At 38.3% G+C, this 26,597-nt stretch overlaps 1 protein-coding gene across 1 annotated transcript in view; it reads left to right on the top strand.

Moving 5' to 3' along the window:
- The window catches only part of scara5 (scavenger receptor class A, member 5 (putative)), a 111,284-nt gene that overhangs the window by 46,389 nt on the left and 38,298 nt on the right, over nucleotides 1-26,597 (top strand). The window contains exons 4-9 of the mRNA XM_059355836.1: nucleotides 2,524-2,723; nucleotides 3,900-4,078; nucleotides 4,875-5,001; nucleotides 6,229-6,397; nucleotides 17,787-17,918; nucleotides 24,144-24,251. Coding sequence (XP_059211819.1) covers nucleotides 2,524-2,723; nucleotides 3,900-4,078; nucleotides 4,875-5,001; nucleotides 6,229-6,397; nucleotides 17,787-17,918; nucleotides 24,144-24,251 — 915 coding nt within the window. The remainder of the gene's footprint in view (nucleotides 1-2,523; nucleotides 2,724-3,899; nucleotides 4,079-4,874; nucleotides 5,002-6,228; nucleotides 6,398-17,786; nucleotides 17,919-24,143; nucleotides 24,252-26,597) is intronic.

Raw genomic sequence — 26,597 nt, 5'->3', positions numbered from 1 at the left:
GAACTGCTGAGGAACACTATACTCTTAGCTTGTGGTTGATCATAAATGTGTGTGTTCTTCTGAAGAAAAAAACACCACCAATGCTGACAGACCATCATTTAGCAATTAAGCGCTCTGTGTAGTGGCTTATTTAGTTTTTCAGGTCATTAGAATTAAACCTAACACACATAATGAGCCGGAATTGAGATGGTTTGTTTGCATCACTGTGGTTTTGCAGCACTCTGAGGTCATGCGGTCAGACGGTTTTTGGCCTTGATTCTTGCACACAAAGCCACACACAGAAACACACTCCTATCACTTTTAGATACGTGGAAACAGAAACGTTCAGACAACTTGTGATATCGTGCTGTTCGGGGCATCAATGTGTCAAAAGAGCATGTGTGAAGGGAATTATCTGCTTCCTCTCATTTCCCAAGCTATTCCATTTTTTCTCCATCTGTGCTGTTTTGCACACGTTGGTCCCCGCTGTCCCGCAGAGTGCATGTCGTCATGGCGTAACGCTGAGGATCTGGTTTCAAAATATCTCCCGGGCTATCGAGCCGTTACCACGCAACATGCTCCCAACATAACATGAAACCGAGAAGCTTTTTCTCATTAGGCACGGCGGAGAACAGAGGGAAAGGAAAAAGAAGAAGTGGCCTTTATGCCACGGCCAAAAACAAGACAAGAAAGGTTCATCAGTAATACATTAACTGTCAGCAAATGTGATGCAACAGCTAAATAAACACGTGTGTAATTCAGATCATCTTGTCCCAAAACTCTCCACAAACTCTTAAAGGAAAACATGTTTTCACTCTCCCTTTTTATTTCTGTTTCTTTCAGATGTGTGTGTTTACAGTTCATCTTCAAAAACTCCCTCTAATTCAATGTATATTTACGGTTAAATGAGCGTGTTACATTTTATAACAAGAAGATGATTTCACAATTAGAAACAAAGCCGAAATGAAACTTTTTTGTGGACAACAAATTGTTGGGATCCACATTGGTGGCAAGCAATGTAGAAAATACTCCATAACAAATAATAAGTCTGTTCAAAGTCCTATCTAAATAAACATGTCATCGAAAGTAAAAGCACTCATTCTGCAGAAAATTGGCCTTTTATCTGATAGTGTTTGTTATTAAAGATTACACCGTTAGTTTTTGCCCCTGATGCATTTTTTAAAACTTTTATCGCCTGTGAAAGATGAGCTACTTTAAAGTTATTTGTGTTTAGTTCAGTCCTTTAGTGGAGTGGTTCTCCTCCTAGGGGATGGGCCTCCTCCAATGGGTCACAGGAGAAATCTGCAGAGTCATGAAATGATGAAGGACACAGTTACACAAAATTATAACAGAAGAACTGAAAAGGCAAAATGCATGTAGGAATCATTTGGAAGTTAACATCTTCTCGTCTTCTAGTCTTTGTGGACTTTTTTTGTCCCCTTGTGGTTCATTTTAATGCATTTGTGGTAACTCTGTGTATCATTGTAGTCATTTTGAGAGTCTTTGTGGCCATTGTGTGCCTCTATGTGGTTGTTTGGAGTGTCTTTGTGGACATTAGTTTCTCTGGTGGTTAGTCTTTGTTGTGGTTTTACATTGTGGACATTTTGTGTCTCTTTGTGGTTAATTTAAATTAATTTTTGTCACTTTGTGTGACATTGTGGTCATTTTGTCTGTCTTTTTGGTTGTTTTGTGCATCTTGATGGTTATTCTAAAGTGTCTTTGTAGTTGTTTTGTGCTTCTGTGTGATTGTTTGGAGTGTCTTTGTGGACATTTGTTTCATTCACATTTGTAAGAGGCTTCATTTGAAAGTTAACATCTAACAGTTTCTGCAGTTGCATGTGGCCCAAACACAACCGAAACTATGTTAGTTTAACAAAAAAAAACATTTTTGGTCTAACCCTACCCACTGGCAGACTGGTGGGTTTTAACAGGTTAGATATATTGTCTTTGTGCTGTTTTCAAATGAATATATGTCATAAAGGATGAGCACATTATCACATTCTGTTTTATTCCCAAATCAGCATTTTATTAACTGGTATAAAAGTACTTTAAAATTGTCCTTAAGTGCATTTCTTGAGTAAAATGCACTTACAGCAGTTACTTTCCATCACTGGGAATGCATACGTCATATCTTTTTCTTTAAAAACACTCTGGGCTAATGCTCCCTCTCCTGAAAGTATTGGACGAACAGCAACACGCAGCGGCCAAATTCAACATCAGTCAAAATGGAGACAGAATTTCCACAATATGTCGTCAATAAAACACAGAGAACCTCGCAGCGAGCCAAGTGTGGAAACTGGATTCAGAGTCGTAAAAATATTTAGGTCATAATTTAACAAAACAATAGATTAAGCAAGAATAGACAACCAAAATTAGTGCAGGCGACTGAATCAACATCTGCTCTGCATTAAAGTGCTGGCCGGGTCCGAGCTGACAGTAGTGATTGATAGTAAATGATACTCGATTTGGGGACTGAGGGATCAGGGAATCAACACCCAGAACAAATCTCTCACTCTCTTCTTTTCTTTCTCTTCCCCTCCCCAGTCTCTCGCTCCCAGGTGTCTTCCCAGCGGCAGGAGGTGTTGATGGAGAACGTGACCCGGATGTCGGAGCGCTCTCGGCTGCTCCAGCAGAACCTGGGCGAGGCGTCCACTCAGGCTGACCTGCTGGAGAACATCTGGAAACTGGAGAATCTCTTCCACAACCACAGCGACTGGCTGCAGCGGCTGGAGATTCTCATCAAGGTACGACACAGGAATAAAAGAAGCAAAACAAGAGCTTTTACAGTGCAGGGTTTAGACCTGGGAACTGTTGCCGGACATCTACAGAGTGTGAGGATAATGTGGTATATAATAAAAGTAATAATAAACTTATCTTATGTTACGATGTACTTCAGAATTCAGAAACTACCAAAATTACCAAGAATTGTTGTTGTTTTTTGAAGAATGTTTTCAGAAGAGATTTAAAAATAGTGATTGAATTAGCAAACCTTATCTCAGCCTGTAAGTTGTTCCAGAGTTTGGAGACCAGACTTCAAAAGTCCAATAGCCTTGAGTCACCAGTCGTGTTCTGGGAATGACCAGGAATGACCACTATCAGCTGATCTAAGAGTGGGAAACAGGCACATAAGGGGGTTAGAAGATCTGTACTATGTATGGGCCAGGTCATTTAAGGCCCTTAAGGTGTATACATGTTTTAAACCAATGTGGAAATGAACAGGGAGCCAGTGCAGGCAGACCAGAATAGGAGTTATCTTGCAAAACTAAAGCAACATTTTGGACCAATGGCTGCAGAAGTCAAGACGAGAAAAAAAAATAAAGGCATGTACAACCATCTGTGTGAATAAAATGAATAAGAAGGGTCTGATTTTTTTATATGAGCTTTAGTTGAAAGAAACATCACCATCTGATGCCCTGTTTACTTGGTCATCAAAACACCAAAATCAGATAAAGCATTTGGCTTAAAATTATATGATAGAGCTATAGAGGTTATAGACTAACAGAATTGGCTGTGCCAAACAAGATAATTTTTGTTTTGTCATCATTAAGTTTGCTGTAATTGGTGGACTGTAACGGGACATATAAGTGGGTGTCATCAGCATAATAACAGTGCTGTAGATTAAGTTTTCTAATTACCTGATTCAAGGTAGCATTTACTGTAGTTGGTGAACAGTAACGGACCCAAGATTGAGCCTTGAGGAACATCGTAAGTGAAATGAGAAACAGACAAACTTCCTACAACACAAAAGGTTCTGTTGGACAGATAGGATCACTTACAGTAATAGTTAGATAGTGATTTATTTTTGGAGTCTGTATTTTTCATTAATATTCAGTGATCATTGCTGTTTTCCTGTGATTTCCAAGTCAGTAATGATACTTATTATGAATTGCTTTGATAGTTCAAAGTTCTTTCACCCTCAGGGCCTGGAACTGGAGCTGAGGACCATGCAGGCTCACTCCCTCCAGTCAGAGGGCTACCTGGTGCAGCTAGACGACAGGTTGTCCTCCCTGAGCAGCTCCGCCAGCAGGAACCTGACGGGCTTGAATGCAGAAGTGTCTCGAGCCTCAACCTGGCTCCAAGACCAGAACCTCCTAGTCAGGTAGGAATTTATATTCCAGTGAAAAATGCAAATTTTTCAAGTCATGGAAGTATAATTACAACAATACAGACTCTGTTTGATATAATAAGCGCACTCAAATACTCTGCAGACCTCCATTAATGCAAATGAAGCATTCATGTGGAGTGTTGAAACAATACGTTGATAGCTTTTTCTATTTGCATGACAAAAAAGAGCGAAGGAAACAGATCAGGTGAGACATGAAAATGTGTAAAGTTCTTTTCCGACTTAAAGGTGCATGCTCAAGACTTTTCTCAGTCAGGAACTCATTTTCCTGATTATTCAGACACCACATGAATCCAGCATCAATATCCTATCTTGCAATGTTGACAAAAATGAAAAATAATTTGTGTATCTGCCCCATGATTCGGATCTTCAGACAAACATTTGATGCCCTTTGACCTGCAAACAAACAGGATCATTTCCATTTTGTCATCAATAAGTTTGCTATGATTCATAGATTTTAACGGGACATATAATTGGGTGTCATCAGCTTAAATATAGTACTGTAGATTAGGTTTACTGGTTGCCTGATCCAAGACAGAATTTACTTTAGATGGAACACAGTAATGGAACCAAGATAGATCCCTGAGGAACACCATGAGTGAAAAGAAAAGGGGAATTTCCTACAACAGAAAATGTTTTTCCTTGGCTACAACACCTTTCCACCAAGTTTCAGACAAACACATCGAGCAGAAAACATAACATAGCAGTTAAAGCAATTAAAAATGTATTGATTTCAACAAATAAAGTTGTGTTTGTTTCTGTTGTCTTTAAGGGAAACTTCGGGACAGGTGAGCAGACTAAGAGAGAAACTGGACGAGGTCAACTGGACGGTGGGAGCTGTCAATCACACCGTCAGCAATGACATCAGTGTTCACCACCTGAAGATACAAGACTTGCAGGTTCATATGAGCTTTCACAAATATCATATACATTAAATCCACAAACCAAATACATTTAATAAGCTAACTTTTACTGCTCTGTAAGGAAAATCGAAACTTCTGTATTTTTCAACACAGATCCCATTTACCCAGGTTTTTGTGTGTAAGTGACTAATGGGGACAACAGTTTTTGAAATTGCCACAGCGATGCAGACGGCAGCAGCGAAACAAGCTGCAAGGGCAATTGGGCAGCAGCAGTGGAACCTTACATCCACTAAAAGTGCTTATTTTGCCACTGACAGGCTCCAATTGTTATTATAAGTGTCTGACAACATTATGGAAAGTACCCTATGGAGAAATAAACCGTTTTTCTGAGCTGCACCACTCGTCTCCCGAGCTTCATGGTCTTGCAGCAGCTGGTTCACCCTCCTCTGCCTGCAGCCCCCCTCTCTCTCTCCTTGTCTGCTCTTCAATTGTAGAAGCCTTTCTTCTATATATTCTGGGCAAAAAAAGAGAAAAACTACACTTTCTGTACACTTACAAACTCTTCCCACCTATCTTCAACTCATGTTTTCAGCACTGTCTTCCAGCAACAGCTCACCTCTTTCGGAACAAGTCCTGTCCATCTTTCCTTAATGTCGTCAGGCTTAAATTAAGAATCTGGGCCTTAACTTTACATTAGTCGTGTTTCCATCAACAGATTTCTATGTGCATTTTGAAGATTTCTATGACAAAAGCTTGATTTGGATACACCAAAATTCGATAAAACTTTTGAAAATGCACATTTTTACAGTCACTTGAGGTGGTATTTGTCTTTTTTCGAAAAATAGTTAATGTACTAAACTGGAGAAGGAAACACTTTTTCCAAATACTTTACGACTTACCGAACATTTAACTCCAAGTTGCCCAATTGAATCAAAATCCTGAAGACTTCTCTCCAATTTCTCTCATGGGTGACCATTAGCAACCTCTTTTTTGTTGTTTTTTCTCTTCTTCTTCTCCTGTTTACTGACAGATTACCCTACAGCAATACATTACACTGCCATCTTCTGGCCAAATACATTTCTGCAGCTTTGTTTATTTGCTCTTAACCATTTGATGGAAACGTCCCTTATTCGCATGTTCTTTAATGCAACATTTCAAAATTTTGTGTCAAAGTTGGCTTCGACTTTAATGGAAACACGGCTACTGATTAGGATCCTGGTTGGAAGATAGTAACCCTTTAACTCTCCCTCTGCCTCTACGCAGATCCAGATCAGCAACATTACAGAGGACACCAGCAGTTTATGGGTGACCCACGTCCACACGGAGGCCCAACTGAGGAACGAGATGGAGATCCTCAACACAATCACAGAGGACCTTCGCCTGAAGGACTGGGAGCACTCCCTGGCCCTGAAGAACCTCACCATATTCGAAGGTCAGCTAAGAAAAATGTTCAGATGGCTGTTCTGAGTGTAAAAGAGGCCCCTTTGAACAACTTTTATTTAGCCAGGACTTGGCTGCTTCCAAAGGGGAAACTCAGTGATTCATTTTGGACGCAGAGAGGCACTTGAGAAGTCCAAGTGTCCCTCTTGGCAGCCCAAATAGTCCCCCTGAGAGCTCTTGTAGTTGGCTTTAGTGCTTCAGTCCACTTCGCATTGATTTGGTGATTTACAGGTCAAAGGATGTCAAGATGTCTCAGTGAGAACTGAGTTGAAAAGTGAAGAACATCAGAGTTACATGAAGCCATTTTCAACATTTAAATGCTAATATTCCAATGTGAACAAAGTCCCAAATGCACTTTAAAACAGCGTTGTGCCAAGAAAACATGTTTCCAGTGAGTTCTCACAGCAGGTGAGAGCCGTGCAGAGCTGCATTGTTCGGGCCTGTTTGGTAGCAGCCAAACTGTAATGGTATTTCCCAACGCTAATCAAAGGCATGTCCTGCACTAAACTGATGCAACATGTTTTCAGGTTGGTGACTAAAGAGAAAACTCTGTTTTTGTTAAACTTCTCAGTACTTTTGATTCTTGAGTCCCTGAGGTTTGGAGTTCAGCTTCACTTCTACATACCTGTCAGCAGCGTTCTGCACCTTCACGCTTTACAAGAGCTAACTCAAATTTCAGCTTGCAGATTAAACTGGTTCATCTTTATTTCTTCCGTCTGGCTGACATTCAGACTCTTTTCTTGACAACTGGCAGGCACAAGTAGCATTTCAAAGGTGGGATTTTTCATTTCCGTTAAAGTTTGTAACGTTGCTGTTTCGTTCATTTTACTCTTTCAAATATTCACTTTAAATTGCTTCCAGTTTAATGAGTGACCATGTTAACTGATGACTTTCAGCTGAATGTGTCGGTGGTTAATTGTAGTAACTTACATAAATGGTTGGCGTGGATAGTAAATACAAATTAGTATGTATTTTAGATTAATTAAAGACAAATGAATGGCTTAATTTAAGACAAATGGGAGTACTCTTTGTTACTCATTTCCTCACAGAGAAACATCCAAATGAGTGAATGATCCCTAACACTTAATTTCTATAATGCACTAAAATAAGACATATTATGCAGGGAAACAGAGTATGACACTAGGCTACTAAAAATGTACATAAAACATTCAGGAGAAGTTGGTAACATCACTATCTGGACTAGGGTTGTTTCGATACTAAAATTTTCAAACTTGATACCGATACTCAGGAAAATATTCGATACTCGATACCATTTTCGATACCACAAGGATAAAAACAAAGACCGCAAAATTTAACAGAAATATTTTATGAACAAGAAAAATCCAACATGTAAAAATTAACAGAACCACAGGCTAAATATTTATAATAAAAAACAGTTGTGCAAAAAGAAACTGCAACTATGATAACAAGCTTCAGATACTCGATACTTTTGAAAATGAGTATCGTATCCGGATACAACGTTTTAGTATCGATACTTTTTTGAGTATCGATACTTTTGACAACTAGCCTGGCTAACACCAGACCAAATCTCATTGGAGATTAGGTCTGGACACCTGCTGTTTATTTCTCCGTAGAGGAGGTGTGGTTTACGATCCTCCAGAGCCGTTTATTGGACGCTTAGAATGTCTATTAAAGCGTCTGTTGGTAGCTCTTAGCCAATCAGATCAGTTATACCAGATGACGTAGTAGAGCAACAGAGATGGATGTTTGTTGTGTGTGTGTCTGTGAGAGAGTGTTGTTTGCTGCTTTGCTTCTCCAGTTCTCGCTTTCTGTAAGATTATTTATTTTCACGCTTTATTCCCCCTCATGTCATTCAGCCACACACATCCACTGATTTTATGGGCAATAAACAAGCTGCTGCGGGCCTCTCGGCGGCTCCGCTGTCGGGCTATTAGCCGCTAGCGACGCTAATAGCCCCGCTACCATAACACCGGTGATCTCAGCGGAGCCGCCGAGAGACCTTTCGCCTTTCAACTTTCGCTCTAAACTATTTAAAACACCATCTGCAGCTATAGAGAGTTACGCGTCTGCAGCAGCCATGTTGGATCCGGAAAGCTTCCAAGTGCCGAGTAGTACGCGTCATCGTCTCACCGTCCCTCCCCGCTCTGTGATTGGATCCCTAAAACAGGGCTACGAAACTGGCTTGGTTGCCAGACCGTCTGGAGGTTCGAAATTAAATTTGAGCGCGCAAGGCAGTCTGGGTATACCCAGGCTATTTGACAACCCTAATCTGAACACAAGTGGTCAGCTGGAGACGCATGATACATACAGGTGTAAAAGGTGATGTGTCTCACCTGTTGACTTGAGATCCTATCACCCAAGACACATTTTAAAGACTAAATAGGGTCTATGAGCAACCACGCCACATTCAGCTGAGTCACAATTTACCACGGTCACTCTTTTAGCCAAAAAAGAATAAGTGTTAGTTGCATTTTCTTTCGCACTCATGCTGGGGTTGTGTTGAAGAATGCTCTGTTTCTCCCTACCTTGATCTAAAACACCTCCCTTACCCTAACCCTAACCGAGCGGTGACATTAGAAACATCAGTTTAACGAGAGGGAAACATGATTTGACGAGAACAGACTTTGTCTCAGCACCTTTCACCTTCATGAAGTGCAAACTCACTTCATGGATAACATTCATGTGTGCAAAACAACCACATAAAGGACAAAGAAAATTGATTTAATGGACGTGAAATTTACAAAACAAGCAACGCACGCCTTGTGGAAATATGTAGTGTGCAGACTAACAAGAGCAGAAATACCCGAAAAACCCAGCATGAGAACATGAGAACTTGACTCAGTATAATGAGTCCCTTTGGGCGTAACTTTGTGCTCCAAAAAGATCATTTACAAAAGTGCGTCCGAGCCAATAGATGTTTGCAGTGTGATTGAATGCAAGTGACCGTAGCACGCAAACGTGATTTTACACCGTGGGATTACTACCCCGGGGTATTGAGCAACTCTGAATGTTCTTCCTCCAATCTGTTCACATCTGATTAGCCCCGACGTGGTACAACTCTCGCTGCCAGGGCACAAAATGACTTCCCTGGCTTGTTAAAATCAGAATAGGTATGCTATGATGTAATGCTGGCAGGGGACACGGCCCGTGCTGATTGATGGCAACTCAAACCGAACGAGACCCCTGATCTCGTGTGTGCTTCACATGTGGGTGGGATGCCGTTTCTCCTGAGCCTGGAAACAATTGTGGGTTAAATTTAGACGCTACATGCAGAGTGAAAACTCAACCACTCAGCTCTGTCATTAGTTTTTAGCTCCGCAGCCCATTTGTTTGTTGTTAGCTCGCAGTCACCTTAGCCAAGAAAAGTTTTACATCTCTATCCATGTTTATCCTCCGCTCTTCTGTTCCCGTCTTGTGCCTCCCTTTTTTTTTCTCCATCCTCTCCGTTCTTTTTTCTTCTTACTCAGTTCATTTGCCTTTAATTCCTCTGTGACTCACACAGTGATGGTCATGCCACACATGTTACTTGTTGTATTAATGATATAGATACATGAGAAGCTTTTTAAAAATGTCGCCTTGAGTCTTTTGCCTCTCCAGGTGGTAAATTATTGTACAACATGGTTTTATTCACAGTAACATGTGACCTCTAAGGGAATCACATCACGCGGTTTTGATTTAAACTTTAAAACTTTATCTGTACAACACTATTAACAACTGGTGTCTTATCAGTAGGGACAAGAAATCTACAAGATTTTATTGATACAAAAGCTGTTATCAATACTGCTTATCACTCTAAGTCTTTATTGAGAATCAGTCTGATGAAGAATATCCATTAATGTTTTTATTATTTGTTATTTTCTGCTTTTCAGCATCAACACAACTGTTTTATATCTCTGAAAATATGTAAATGAAATGAGAGGATATTTGTACAGCATTTATTTTCATTTAGGTCTAATCGTAAAATCATCTTAGTAAGAAAACTACTTAAAAATTGTCTTTGAAGATCTTTTTCTTACTTTCAACATGTTTATTAATGAGGAAACTTCACATTTTACCTCAAACTACAGCAAACTCTGTTGAGGAAGTTGAGGTGATACAATTGAAAGCTTCACAACAGCTACAAATGTCGAATATCGCTGTATGGTTTGGCTCAGCTCGACTCACTTTTGGCACCAGGTCCTTTTCTCCGTTTACTTTTCTTACTTGCTCCCAGCTGATCTGTTATAGCTGAAACTGCCGCGATATCATCCTTAAAGTTGTACTCTCTGAATCCTTTCATCAGCAACACACTGTTATTTTGTGGCATGGTTTTGACTGCCATTTCTTACAATCTGGGTCAAGTGAATAAAACAAGCAGTCACTATTCATGGAAGCTTGGCTAAGTAAAAATTGTTTGTTTGTGCAGGATTTCCCATGTTGCACTTGTGACTTTTCTCTCTGGATAATCAGTAGTTGTTGTTTTCCATAAACCATGCTAGTGGGAGGATGCAAATGTAGAACAGAAGTGGCCCTAGGATGGCGCCCTGGGGAATACCTAGTCAAATTTGTACACTCAGACACAAAGTAGTTATCTTGCACGGTAGCTGGATTTTCACAATATTCTAAGATTCTGCAATAATCATGCTTTCGCACAAAAATCTATTTTGTCAGGCTTCAAGTAGGCTAATGCATTTGTGTCTGCAGACACACCACACCAGGTTCCTGTGATGAGCTCCAGTACTGACAGAAGGTGACGGTGGTAGACAGATGGTTGATCCAATCACCTGCCAAGTTGCTGCCCTTTCTCAAACAGTTTCCAGTGTTGGCTTCTCAGTCGGTTCCATGTAACAAACCATCTGGCGTGTCAGGTTAACAAAGTAGTCCCTGTCCTTCATATAGGAGTTAAACCAGTTTGGCACTGGGCCAGAAAAATCCCACCCAGTTTTCCAGTAATATGTTGTAGTTGACTGTGTCTCCTTCACTGCTCCTTTTCTCCACTCTTCTCCTCTACGTACGTTACCATGTTACTCTAAGTGTTTAATTGGCATGAAGCAAATGCCTCCTACTTAGGTTTCACAGCTATCTTTCAATTTGACAGCAGCATGTGTGTGTGAGAGAGACACAGGGAAATATTGTGCTCACATGTATTTGACTTCCCTCCATTCATGTGTGGAGATATTTGCTGACATTTATGAATCGGCCCACATGCTGTTATGTAAGGACACCAACAAGAAATAGGTCCTTTGTTAGGGCCTTTTTGATCTGTTGCTCCTATCGTGAAGATAAAACTCTTGTATTTCCAACACAAAGAACTATTAAGGAACTAAGAAAACATCTTTGGACTACTATGCATTTATAAGAGAGTAAATCAGAACAGTAAAGGATGGATAAACAGTGATTTTAACTCACTCTAAATCTCTAAAAGCTGAGATAAGCTGCAGATTGAGGTGATAATTCTCTCTAGGTTTATCATATCGCGCGACCCTTTTCACACCCTTGTTTTTTAATATATTGCCATTATAACACACATCTATATAAAGCTGCTTTAAACTTCACATAAGGATGTTTTTTCCTGAACCTGAACTTTGATTATTATTTATTTAGCAAAGTTTTTGCAGGGCTTTAAGTTTAATGATTTGAAAACAAATCCTATGAGAGTACTCAGTTTTACATAACTTCTGGAAAGGTCTAACTTTCTCTCTAGTTAACTCCAGTTTTTGCAGGTCATACGAAAGTCTCATTGAAATCCAGATCTAAATATCAGAGGGTTTCAAACAGCAATGGTGTCATGTTCAGATTTGGATGGGTGATCTGTTGTTGCTGAAAGCTGCTGAGCTGCAGGAGTTTTTGCTGAGTTAGTCATACGTTTCAAGTCTCTTTGAGCGGAGCTGAGGCCTGGAAACATTTAGAGCGCTCTGTGTCGTCTGATGACCAGTAATGTGCATTTTGAGTGGCATGTTTGCTTAAAAAGTGAAGAGTTGCATTGCTCAGACGAGGCTGGTGCACACACACTTAACATTCAACTCACATTATTATTTTTCTGTCTTTTACAAAAACAGATATAATAGTGTCCTTGTTGTTTGCATTGATGGTCATCCATTTCACCCACTTTCTGTGAAATGCTCTCGTTATTTCTCAAGGAAATTGTGAGATTTCATCATCTCTTACTGTCACGGGGGTAGAAGGTTCTGGGCAAACTTCAATTGAAGTTGCATGAATGACAGTCACACACATTGATATTCTACTTTTATTGCACACAGCTAGAGTGCAAAAGCATGCATTGCACCTTAGGTTTAATATTGTGCATACTCAGTTAAAATTTGTATGCACCAATAACTGTACAGCGCAAGTTAGGTCTTGGCATACTTATTGTGTGCATGTCTCCATGTGCAACTTATATTTCGGTTTATGTTACTGGATATTCTACGTGCATATTGTTAACAGAAGAAGAAGCTTTACATACTTAACATACAGTGTAAAGGACAGTAATTTCATTTTAGAAGCATCCTGGGTCAAGAACAGCCAGTCATAAAAACAAATTATATATATTTTTTAAACTGATTGCATGCAGAGCTACAGGCAATGAAGACTGGGAGGTTCAGTCAGTTTTCAGGAATCTTTTTTCTTGTTGCAAGACAACAGGATCATTTGTAATCCAAGACACAACATCTTACCCAAAAAATCCTATAACCACAAATGTCTCTCCGAGTAAATAAGTAAATAAATATTGTCTTATCTTCGGGCCAATATACTGTCTCTGTGTAACAGTATCTGTAAAAACCAAGGCACTTTGTAGAAACCCACTGCTCTAAATCCCTCAGAACAAATCACTTTAAAACCCAACCCTGTCCTCTAAGATTAGGAACATACACTGAACATGTTAGCCTCCTTCTGACCACAGCTCCGTCCATCTGTTCTTTGTTAAAATGACTGGATCCTCACATAACATAAACCCTGATAATGCCTCCCGTCATCCGTCATAGTGATGAATTTCACAACTGCTCTCCTTATCTCCCCTTACATTCAACATACACGTTGTCCCATTATGGTGCGTTGGGATCTCTGCTGAGACTGTCTGTCTCCAGAAAAGACTCTCTGCCCTGTCGCTCCACCCTGCATTAGGTATGTAACACAGACTGGATGTTGGATGGAGGCGCCTGAACTCCACACTAGTGTTGTATTCTTGGACTCGGTGCTGTCAGATGTTTTCAGGCTGATCCTGAAGGGGCCGCTGGGCATGTTATTGTTGAAACACTGTCAGCTGAATGAACACATGGGACTGTGGAAGCCAAGAGATTAATAATGTGAAGCTCTGCTAAAACAAACTCTTAGCAAGGACGCAATCCTCAGGACCACCAGGGCGAACTATCTCTACCTGAGCTGAGGCATGCAGACACACGTAAAGAACGTTTAAAAGCAAATTAGTTAATGTGTTCATAGCTTGGAATAATTGACAGTGAAATGTGAGCTTTAGGAATTTAATACCCAGACTTTTCATTAGGTGATGTGAGCAAACTTAGGAATTTGTGAATGTGTGAAAAGAGGTTCAGATATCAGTGAATCCAGCTTTCTCTCTTGAATTGTCGGGGTTAAACTCTTAACTTTTGATCTGTTGATTCCTGTGAACAGCAGGATCAAGTGTCCAGATACAAAACATCAAAATAAATACAATGTCTCAAAGCATATTGGATGGATTGCCATGACATTTTATGACAAATTTATGGTCCCCAGAGGATGAATCCTCCTGACTTCTGTGAAATGTAACTTGACTCTTCTTCTTGCTCCCACAGAGTTTTTCTCTATACAGTAAGAGATCTATCAGGGTTAATTGAATCAAATGTATGTTCTTCTCATGCATGGAGGATCTCATATTACAGGGATAAATAGTTATTTTATTTTTTTAAATTCTTAATAAATGCTTAATATTAAAATAAATAAATAAATGCATTATGTTGACAGAAATAAATGAATAAATAAATAAATAAATACTGAAATAAACATATAAAATTGTATAATTAAAGGGGACATGAATAAATAAATGCTTCAAATCTATTTATATATATTTCTTCCCATATAGAGACAGAAATACATGAATGAATAAATAAATAAATAAATAAATACAGATAAACAGCAATATCAAAAAAAATATAAGACATTTATTAAGTTATGTTTCTATGGATTTTATTTCTGTATTTTTGTATTTTTTCCTGTATTTATTTACACACTTATTTCCATATCCATTAAATAAATTTATTTATTTATGTATAGATTAATTTATTTATTATTGTATTTATTTTTATATGTACTTGTTTATTTAATTATTTTATTATTATATATATTCAAATAATTGTGTGTCCTCCACACCCCTTATTATATTGTTCGTATAAAGTGGCCTACAGTAAAAATTTATTGGTGTTGTCTAAAACCAATAAAAATTCAAACCCTGAAAAATAAAATAGTTTCCATGCCGTAATGTGACTTCCTTAAAGTAACAATCACAAACACTCTCATGGTCTCTTACTTTAATGTTGCATTTTAAATGACGTAACTTCCACAGCTGTTGTTCAGGTTATATTGTTGACTGCTGACCATTCATGAGTCCGTTGGGTCCAGTCAAAAGTGTGCAGGAGCCCAAAACCTGTATCGAATTAAATCTGTCCTCACTCAGCACTGAGTGGGATAAGAAACTGTGAACCAAAAGTTAACTCAGGTCAGATCAGGTCCTCAGGTCAACTCTGCACAAAGGCCTTCAATAAGAAGATTATATAGATTCTTTCTACAGAATTTCTTTGTTAACCTTATTAATTTAATGTATTATCAAAATTGACACGTAGGGGAGCGTCTAGTGTTTGATTCAAACTTGTATTTGTCCTTATAAATATGCTTCAGTGACCACCAGCTCTCTGGAAACTGTAAAAATTCAACTTTAACTGCATGTGGTTATGAGCGCTGCTGTTTGTGAATTGGACTTTTTTTTTGGCGTAGAAAGGGACCAATTTTGCACCAAATGTGTGCATATTACCTGATTTAAATATGTGCAAATAGAACCGGAGCACCAAGATGTCAATTGCTTGGCAGCGCAGGTAGAGGTGCAATTTACCCTTTGTGGGTACTTTGAGAATTACTGGCTTTGTTTTTGACTTATTTGCACATGTTGAGAGGCCCCAAAAGCCTTGCAATCTTCTTGTAAATTTGTCCCTTAAGTCTTTGGGAATGTTTTACCTGTAGTAAAGTTTCATGGCACTTGTGTGTTAACTGCTGATAATGAGAAGTAATATAGTTACCTAAATAAGATAACGTGAAAATAAATGTATCTAACTAATGCTAGATACAAGTTAGCACAGTGATTACATTACACTGGATGTTGCATATGTTATTACTCACTAAAGTGACATTTATCACAATCCAGATTTCATCTCTTTATACCCCTTCAGTCTTTAGTAGGCTGTCAAATACTCTTCAGAGTCGTATGTCTGCATACTGCAGCTCTAGAGCGTTTTCTGTTCTGTCTGTTTGTGTACTCATGAATTCACATTTGGGGACATTATTGCATTACATGGCGGTGTTTTTTTTTTAAATTGTTTTTTAAATTTTGCAATTTAGCATTCAATGTCCTTGGAGTTAAAGTGCATAGTTTTCTCTGAAGGCTTGAAATCGATGCTGCAGAAGCTCATTTTTGCTCACACTTTTCCTGCCAACATGGCAGCATAAACAAACTGAGTTGTGGGAAGCCTGGAGCTCCATAAAATGTCACAAAATGATTTAAAAACTCATCCAAGCAACACAACAAAATATAAATGTATTTAGTTTTAAAAAAGCAGGAACTTCTCATCATGAAGGAGCTTCACAATAGTTGCCAGTAGTTTTTATACTGATGCCAAACATTTCAGCTCCAAACTCTTATTCTGACCTCATCCTGACACTATAAGAGTCCTCGTGTTGAACAACTCTTCTCAGTTTGAACTCCTAATAAGGACAGAACACACACACACACACACACACACACACACACACACACACCCTTCTTAATGTGACCTTTTCACAGTGTTGTGACCTGCAGTCAACAGTTAAGTGTGTCCAGTTGTGAAGCTGCTCGAGGCGTCAGCGGGCAGATCTGTATCTCAAAGCCATTGAGCAGCTTCTCTGCATCAGAAAAATTCAAATTAAGAACATTAGAGGCTCTGAAGCATCAGAACCGCTGGACATGTGCTGGACAATAACAAGCCCTGAATTTCGAAGCATTCCCTCGAGCTGTGTTGTGGTCCACCTTGTTAAACATGTGGTTCCCATTGTGAACATGCCTCTCTCTCTCACTCTCTCTCTCTCTCTCTCTTTCTTTCGCCCTCTTTCACTAACTATTTGGCTTCTCTTTCACTCACTCTCTCCAAGTACAACAAACTTTTTGGACTGAATCCTTCCACCAGTTGTAAGACTCAGTTTGGCCTACATGTTTGTGTGTGTCTGTGTGAATGTGTGTGTGTGTGTGTGTGTGTGTGTGTGTGTGTGTGTGTGTGTGTGTGTGTGTGTGTGTGTGTGTGTGTGTGTGTGTGTGTGTGTGTGTGTGTGTGTGTGTGTGCAAAGACTATAAAAATGATTCAAAAAAATGAAGAGGGTTTCTTGACACTGATAAAATCATTATCTGCAGGAATTAAAGTCTCACATTTTACTCTGTGTAACAAGTTCGGGTCCCATGTGTTCACTTTTCGAGTCATAATCTACACAGATTCCTGCCTGCCTTGACTTTGGCAACACCTTTAATGATAAGCGGTTCAGCATGCTGAAATAATAAAGACACTCGGTCCGACTGAGTGTCTCTTATATTTCAACCTTTTTTTAATTCCTAACAAATCCCTGTTTCGGCTCCCATTTGTCTGCAGGAGAACTGCAGGAAAGTAAAAAGACTTTTTTTTATTGACGTGTTGTGAGTCATTTAAAAAAAAAAAGGATTACAAACATGCATCTGCAGCCATTTTTGTCAAAACCTATAAAACTGGACACTGTTGCAACTTCAGCTTGATTTTTGCTAAATCCTTGTTCACTTTTTAGTTGGCAAGAATGACATTCTGCACTTAGTGAAGCTGGATTTATGTGTTTGTGTCAAGTATCTTTTTTCCGTTCCTGAAAAGCAGAAGTTTACTGAGCTTTTCTCCAACTCAATTAGCCTTTTTGTTTATCACAATCTACAATCTCTTCCAGCATCTGAAAAATAAGGTGAAACACCAGCAGTCCAAGCTGACAGAGACCAATGTTTTGCCTTTTTATCTCCACTTTGATCGTCCAGTATAAAAGTATGATAGTATCGGTGGTAAAGGACTTCAAAATTATGTAACACCAGTGGAATATTATGCATTGATATTTTCATGCATGTCACCAATGCATTATGTCACCAGTTGTGACCTTAATTGTGTTTCCTTCTGCAGGACCTCCAGGGCCAAAGGGAGAGAAGGGTGATACTGGACCACTTGGGGCCCCCGGGGCTCCTGGGCTGACAGGCTTAAGAGGTGGGTACAACCAGACCAACAAGATCTCCAACCTCAACAACAGAATAGGTCGTTTGTCAATATCACCCATAACGACACATATAAGTGATTTGCGGCTCGGGAGCGCTCTAAAAAAACACTCACACATCAATATACATACACATACGGGTCGAGTTGTAAAAAAAGCTGCAGTTTCTGTGAATTTAGGCTACAAAACCACTGATCTAGGTTTAGGGGAAACATTTCCCACTAAGGTTATAAAAGACGGTTTAAACAATAAATAAATGAACGTAAATACCGGAAATGAAGTAGTTACGAGTGATTACTGAAAGTGACAAAGTTACGTAAAAACATGACGCACAAAACGTGAGTCACGGAAGTTCAGTGATGTTTAAATCACTTTTGTTTTCACACGGGACATGGGACGTTTGTTCAACCCATCCAAACAATAGCTGATGACCCATGTGTTTCTGCAACTGAAATATTGAATTTTCCTTTGGCGGTGCATAAATTTGAGGAAAAAGTGGGTTTTACTGAAAAGTGAGTTTTACTTATCATCATTTATCTAGTCTTTAGGCACATGGGACTGCTGTTTTACACTATGTTATTGGAAAAAACAGTAATCCCATTTGCCCAAAGACTAAATATAGAGTTTTATATGACAAGAAAATGGCTTTATGTCAGAAACTAAAAGGATCAAATCAAGTATTTATGAACTTATAACAAGTTTACTATCAAAATCAAAGAGATACACATATATGCATTTTTTTAAAGTATTCTTTTATAGAAAACATTTACTAAACACAATGTTATGTTTCCTAATTTTTCCAAAATCCTAACTTTGACTATTGATAAAACTGTTATTTTTTTATGTCATCCAAATATTTCAAAGCTTTTCTGATAGATACTTGCCCAAAGTTTGTCAGTGGCAGATTTCATGACTTTAGACAGATCAGAACAAATGTTTATATTATTATATAATATTTTCCCATCAAATCAAATATAGTCTTCAGGTAGAAATGGGTTCAAGGAATAGTTCGAGATTTTGGGAAATCTCTCTAAAAATGGTGTTATATTCTAGCTTTGGAAGTAAATCTCTTCAATACGTGTAAAAAAAATAAATTAATTAAAAAAAGTTAATATTTCTGTTAAAACTTCTTTCTGATTTAATGAACATGAAGCCAGAGACGCACCAACACAGTGTCACATACTGTCTGGTGTTTTTGTTTTTGCACTGGTGTGGTTTTTAGATGAGTTTTACAAGCTCAAGCTCATAGATCATAAAGTTTACTTGCCCTATAAATTCCCAATGTAAACACAAAATTCTGAGTTACAAACTTTTTTTTCTACCGCAGGAAGATTTAGGTTTAAGCCACATTAAAAGTGGAAATGCAGCTACTTTTTAAAGACAAAGCAGACTGTGGCTGGTGGTAATGCTCTGCTTTTGTGATTACATTGAGTTGCATTAATAACACAGTAAGCACAGAGAATATAAAAAAGGTCATATATAAATCGGCTTAAGAAAACAAAGCCCCAGACTTTGGATGTGGATTTATTTTCAGACAGGGTGTGGACGGGGCCGGTGGGACGGGTCATCTATCTTTGTCTTGTAGGTTATTCCTCCAAAAACCACAACATGAAGCCTCAGCCAGACAGAGCTGGCACCACACAGCCATGAAATGACAATTCTTCATCTTTACTGTAAGATGCAAACAACAACAATATGAATCCAGATGTTTTTGGGCCCGTTTCCAGCTAACTACCTCTTGACTCATCACCCTCTTGTCATCATCCATCCCACATTCCCTGGCCGATGAACTGCAGCTCTCACATGACATTTCCAAGAAGCATTATCTTCCTGCTGAAAGGAAACCCCCCCACCGCCGCTATAGTTCCAGGAAAATGTGAACTTTTCTGACTGTAGGGTACGGAGGAAAGAGGCTTGTTTAATAGTCAGCTTGAAAACAAAGCAGGCTGAATGGAAACCCCCCGAGACCGAAACAGAACTGACCCCAACATCCATTAAGCTGTTGTCTTAAGTGAGAGCAGTCATCTCAAGTGATGGACAATCTCTGCAGGATTCAGCAATTATGAGCCTTGGTGAATAGGGCAATTTTTATAACTTTTAGATATCACCATGAAACTTCCCCAGTTTGTTATTTACATTAAGACAATATTTTTTTGCATTGCAATTTTTCTGAAATTGTATGTTTCCATATGCAAATTAGGTGCAAACCTATTAAATATTCAACATAACTCTGAACATTGGATGAAGCCAATTCAATTTTATTAATATATTAGATTCAAAGTTTTTTAACAGAAGGAAATTGAGCTATCTCATTTTATCATTTAAAAATGATAGATGATATTTTCAGAAAATTCTGAAAATACTGTCAAAAGCCATAAAAAAAATACATTTTCATCATGTTTTTAGGAGCACCATGTTCTGTAAATCAGGATATAAATTATATATAGACAAACCTTTAGAACAAACATGTACCTATAGAAAACCTTTAGAACATAGTTAGGAATAAAACTGGTAAGTTAAGTGTCTGTAAGTGGAGATAAAGTTGAGATTTATGGCTCAGAGCATGAGCAACATTGCAAATCCATCCTGTCAGGCTTCAAGTAATGTTTGTGTCCAAACAACCAGTTGTTAACCAATCAGCATCCTGTCAGGAGTTGTTACAGGCGTAGTTTATGTAATTGAGACAATCGTTGACTCCAAAGACAGCGTGGCGTAGGCGGTGATTGACAAACGGTTCATCCAATCAACCATCCAAACTGTTTCCAATGACGGCAACGTCAGGTTAGCAAGTTACAGGAAGACAGACACAATATCCCCTTTACAGCCTGATTATTTCTGATTGCAAATCAACATATTGTTCAAGAGGGTACCAGGGATCATGTATAACCAGTTCATACAACATGCAATTTCTTTTTTTTTGCAATGCAACCAAAAGATTTGAATGATTTTCAGTACCGAGGGTACCTAACAGCACCTGTGCAGCCTTTGGATGGTAACAATCTGACAACTAACTTTACAGAGGCATATGAGGTGCAGCTGCATCTATGAAAACAATAAAACATGTTTGCAGCATGAGAAAAAAATTAAAATAATGCTTCTAAACTTTTAAGCATATAAACTTGTTCTAGTAGAAACCAAAAATGCAAGCATAAACTAGAAAATAAGCATATTTCCCAGTTTAAAATGCAATTATCTGCCCTTGAATGTGCACATATTATAGAAAAAGCTGCAGCAAAGGTATGAAGATGCAGTATATGTGTGTTTTTTTAATGCTTTTTCAATGAGTCTGTTGAATCAAATTAGACATCATCAGAGGAAGCTACACTTCCACTAAAAATCTTGAATAAAACAGTATTGAATCATAAATTCTACACAAAAGGACAATTATTATTCTGATTAATGACATTTGAGTAATTGTTTGGATTTCTTTTACTGCTAACACTTCTTTTTCATGTTAAAAAACCTCTGTGCTATTATCAGGCCGACATAATCTGTTTGTAAAGCAGCACATTTACTCCTGTTGCTCCATTTCTATGGAAGCCAAAGGAACCTGTCATCACGTCCAGGCTTTAAGAATCCTTTTGGACGATCTTGTTGGAACGTCCAGCAGAAAACAAAGAGCGCTTCCAGAATATGATTGATCGCATTTTCCCTATAGGCTTTTTTTTTAAAGAAGGAAGTTCTTGACCCTTTTCAGCAGAGAGATAGAAACCACAGAATAAGACATGACCTCATCCATCACCGGTTTACTCCGTGTCTCCGTCTCTAATGCTTTCAGTCTCACTGTTTCATTCAGATTGCTGCGTAGCCACAACAGTGCAATCAGAGCATATCGGAGCGCTGCGACATTTTAACAAAGATTGCGCTTTATGCTTAAACACTGCAATCAATAACTCATTACGCACAATAATTCTGAGATGTTTGAGCGTGCTTACTGTAAACAACTGTCCTCATTGTTTGCCACGGGGCAGAAAATCTGAATTGGATTGTTTAATGGAACAAAACAAAGGATAGCGGGATTCTTCTCAGAGTCAGCGAGCAGTCAGAGTTGGAGCGTTGGCAGATGGTGGAAGATGTGAACGTTAACATCTCTTCCAACATCTTTGTGTCTTTTCTAAGTTAAATGAGGGTCAGGAAGCAGTCAGACTTTTTGGAATATGTCATAAAAGACATGTTATTCCTTTTGTTTGAAATTGCTGTGCTGTACAGTGGAGTTTGCAGCAATTTGTAAGTAAAAGTTAACCTGAAGTCCTCATTATATTCATTTCTTATTGGCTCTGCAGCAGCTCCTTTAACTCATGGGTTGATTTAGATTGGATGGGATTGGGTGCTTTCCTCTTCAAATGATAATTGGAAAACATTTGTAAAGGGTTTATTAAGTCAAAACAATCAGAATCAACTGCAGCTGAACCTGCCAGGAAACAGAGATGAGTTTAAAAATACTGTGATTGTAACTTTAAAAGACTAGTTTTAATAATACACTAAACAGAAATACATTACAATGTCTAAATTCAGCTCAACCTGTGTTATACATTTTGTTGGGTTGTGTACTTTGTGTATTTTTTTCATTTTAAATTAATCTGCCAATTGTTTTCTCGATGTTTGTTCTACACAATTTCAGAAGGTCAGTTTGATGTCTTTAAATTTGTTCTTTTTTGTAGTCCAAAACACAAAGCAGTTTTATATCATATACAACAAAAAATAAGCAGGACAACTCCACATTGGTGAGGCTAAAAACAGCATGTTCTGCCATTTTTGCATTAAAAAACACAGGTATATATTTTTAAATATTGTGTTTTTAACTTAAAGCCTAATTTTGCTAATGCACTAAACAAAAATAAACTTAAATGTACATTATAGTATTACATTTCTGCATTAAAATGTCTACATTCCACTCAACCTACATTATGTTATACATTTTGTTGGTTTGTGTACTTTAATTACCCCAAATAAAAACCCAGAGAAATCTGTAATTTATTTCAAGGTATTAATCATTTTTTTCAACTGTCAATGACATTAATCCTGTAATCTTTACGCCTCTAGTGGCTCTAACATCCAGGGAAACACAGGAAACACCACATGATATGTTATCATACAGAGTCACAGAATTATACTCAATTACAGCAATATGGCACAGAAACATTTTCCATTAAATGCTGATTAAACCGTGGCTTTAACCCTCTGGAGTCCACGAAAGCGCCGGAGCATGACACCTCATGACGTTGCAACGTAAAAACGAAGCGGCGTGGAGCCCTGCTGTCAGCTTCACTCTAAAGTTTTGGCTTTTCCACAAGTTTCCATGTCCAATTAAGCACATCAACTCTTTTTCAGCAATGGAAAAAAACACCTTGACCAAGTGTAACATGATATTACTGAAGTTTTTGTTTTTTGATTTTATTGAATTTTGCAGTGTGGATTCAGCATTTTTAATGCAATCTTTTATGCTTAATGTTTTTGTGTGATTTTTGTGTGTTTTTTAGTGTGTTTCTTGTATTCTTTTGTTTTTCTGTTTTTTGACATTTTTTGTGTATTTTTATGTGTTTTTTTATGTATGTTTTTTGTGGGGTTTTTGTGTGTGGTTTTTGTAATTTTTTTTGTGTTCAAAATGTTGATTGATGTTATTTTGTCAAAATGACAAAATAATAATCGGGTGAGGTTGTGTTGAAAAAAATGATACCAACATTTTTTAAGTCGTTTATACAGGCAGAATGAAAAAGAGTCAAAACCCTTCAAAACAGCCCCAAACTCCAAAGGGTTAATAAAGTGGGTTAAAGTGAAAAAATAATTGTCAGATCATGTTGAAGTTGTGCTAAGAAAATACCAAATACCAAACATGGGCATAGTAAATATTATGTGGTAAATCAGACCCCAGAGGGTTAAGGGAATCAATGTACAAGGCACCCTCTAACTGTGTTCATGTGATGTTACTGTAAAACTGTGATTCAGTCGTATTTCATAGAAACTGCACTGCTTAAGTTTTCCTAAGAAATCATACAAACTCCTTAATGAATATACCTTGCTCCACAACATCATCACAGTCCAATTTTTTTTATTGTTTTGATTGAAAGTGAAATTAGACACTGATGAAACATGATTCACCATTAAAGCAGGTAGAAGACCTGGTAGTTAGGACACTCTGAGTATCTTCACAGCTCACGCCAAGAAGAGTCTGACAACCAAATTGCAGCATATTATAACCACATGGTTTTCCTATTTTATGGTTTGTTAATCACTGTTTTTAAAATCAAGCTGGTGTGTTTGTGTTTCAGGGTTTACAGGAGAAAAAGGGATCCAGGGAAACCGGGGAATTAAAGGGTCGGCTGGACGTGACGGTTTTCCAGGAGAAAAAGGAGACGTTGGCCCTTCTGGTCCCAGAGGTACGTCTCTAATATCTCATCCTTAATACATGTTTTATACAGTCATAAGTAGTTTATCTACTCTATGAAAGCAGTGTTGATTTATGTCATTGTCCATTGATGTTACGGGCAAGAAAACATACTGCAGCACAAGAATGTACAGCACAGATTAAATATAATAATCACATTAAACTGAGTCACTCACTCTCGCCCAACACTTCGTCTTTCACAAGTCCGTCAGTACAAAAAGCCCGCCGCTCCCTGCAGGCAGTCTTCTGCAACTCAGCTGAATCCTGTCAACACGGTCACAGCTCAAATCATTTTAGAGTTTTCAGTCGGCTGCTTGACAGAAAGTTTCTCAGCAAAAGCAAATCTTTCACACATCCTCCGTCACTAACAGGTGGTTTGATTTTTATTTTTCGCCATGGAAGCTATAATTGCTTAACGATCCATATCTTCCCTTATTTATTCCACGGGAGCAGCTGTCTGAACTCATCAAATCAGCTGCCGTGAATGAGTCGATGCAAGAAAGTATTTTCATTACTAAATATACAGCAATAAAACAATTAATGCAGCTTTCTGGGCATCGTAAACATGTTAAAGTGACTTTCGAGAAACATTAAGAAGAGTGGAGTACACTCATTGACTTGCAGCCTTCTATTAATATTTTTTTTAACATTAGTGTTTCTTCATCAGAGACAAATGGACAAAAACAAAATGCAAACACTCTCTTAGGTGATTGAATGACTAATTGGTCGTTTCTGGACTTAGTCGACTAAGATTTCTTTAGCTGATTAATCATTTTTTATGCCTTTTTCATGCTGAGTTATTTATTTCTAATAAAGTCCTGAGCACATTTCTGGTAAACAGAAGATTTATAGTGGTATTTTGCATGGTTTTTTGAAGACAAACTCATTTTTACAGACCTGAAAATTAAATCAACTACTCAATTAGATGAAAATCGAGGACACCCAACCAAACACATATATATTATATCATTAAGTAAAGCTCTATATAGACAGTTGTCATGTGTAGAGTTGCACCTAACAGTTATTTTAATTTCAATTAATCTGCCAATTATTTTCCCAATTAATCGTTCATAAAATGTCATAAAATGGTGAAAAATGTCCATCCCAGTTTATCAAAGTCAATGGTGATGTCCTTAAATTTCATGTTTTGTCCATCCAAAACCCAAAGATGTTCAATATGATGTCATATAATACAGAATAAATCAGGAATCCTCCATATTTGTGAGGCTAAAACAGCATTTTTCTGCAATTTTTGCATAAAGTTGGCGACAAATCAGTTAATCAACTAACCATTGCACCTCTGGTTATGTTTGATGCCCTAATTTAGTTCAAATATCATCCTCAGTTGATTAAGGAGTCTAAAGGACAAATCTAAAGGGTCAATTACTATTTTCCCAACATATTTAAAAGTATGCAGTGACCCATGTGCTTTTATAGAAAACCCAGTTCCTCCTTGAGAGTTTAAGTGTGCTAATAATTCTTCTATATGATACAGAATCCATGATGAGCATTTAATAGCTGAGCGAGACAGCTGAATATTCTATTACACGTTATAAGAGAGCATCAGGAGATTCTCCACCGTTCTGTATTTGCAGTCGTTTTCCATTGCACACTATAAATATATATTTCTTTGACATGAGTGTCAAATTTTCCAAGTAGACATGAGAATAAGATGCCAACTTTTGGATTAAGAAAAGATTTTTGAACACTTGATGACGTGGTGGTGCACTTTCTGTCTTTCTCGCTGGCGTTCCTTCGTCCATTTATCCAGAATATCGACACAAACCCCCGGAGTGTTGACGTTTCCACTCTGGCATCACCAGCCGCACGCTGCCAACCATAATAAATACACACAGACGGAGCGCTGTCGGGGAAAACATTGCCATGACAAATATGATAAGCCGATTTAGTCTTTTTCGTGTCAGCGTGTCGTTGTGTACGGACGTATACAGTTGGTGTGTTTAGCCAACAGCTGTTGCTGATCAGGTTCGGGTTTGGCTGAAGTGTCCAGTGTTGGAGTCCCACAGTCCCGATGTTGGCTGGCGGCTCTGCAAACCTTGGACCGGGCTGATGTGTTGTCTTCTGTGTGAGCGCATGCGTCTGGCTGTGGTGGTTCAACACTCTGCACCAGACTTCATGCTAGTTTTTGGTGCATTTTTATATAGATTGATGTGTCTATTGCTGCTGTCTGTGTTGCGTTCTGACAGCCCGCCGGAGGAAACCTGCTGACTTTTTATTTTCAGAGGCTGGAGCAGACTCGGTCTTAAGCCTACAGAGACGATATTGGTATCATATAAAGAGAGAAGATGTTAGAAAATCATTGATACCATATCATGAT

The sequence above is a fragment of the Centropristis striata genome, chromosome 18, assembly GCF_030273125.1.
Source record: "Centropristis striata isolate RG_2023a ecotype Rhode Island chromosome 18, C.striata_1.0, whole genome shotgun sequence".
NCBI classification, from domain to species: domain Eukaryota; kingdom Metazoa; phylum Chordata; class Actinopteri; order Perciformes; family Serranidae; genus Centropristis; species Centropristis striata.
Note: the sequence above shows the minus strand (reverse complement) of the source record. Positions and strands in the feature narration are given on the sequence as shown.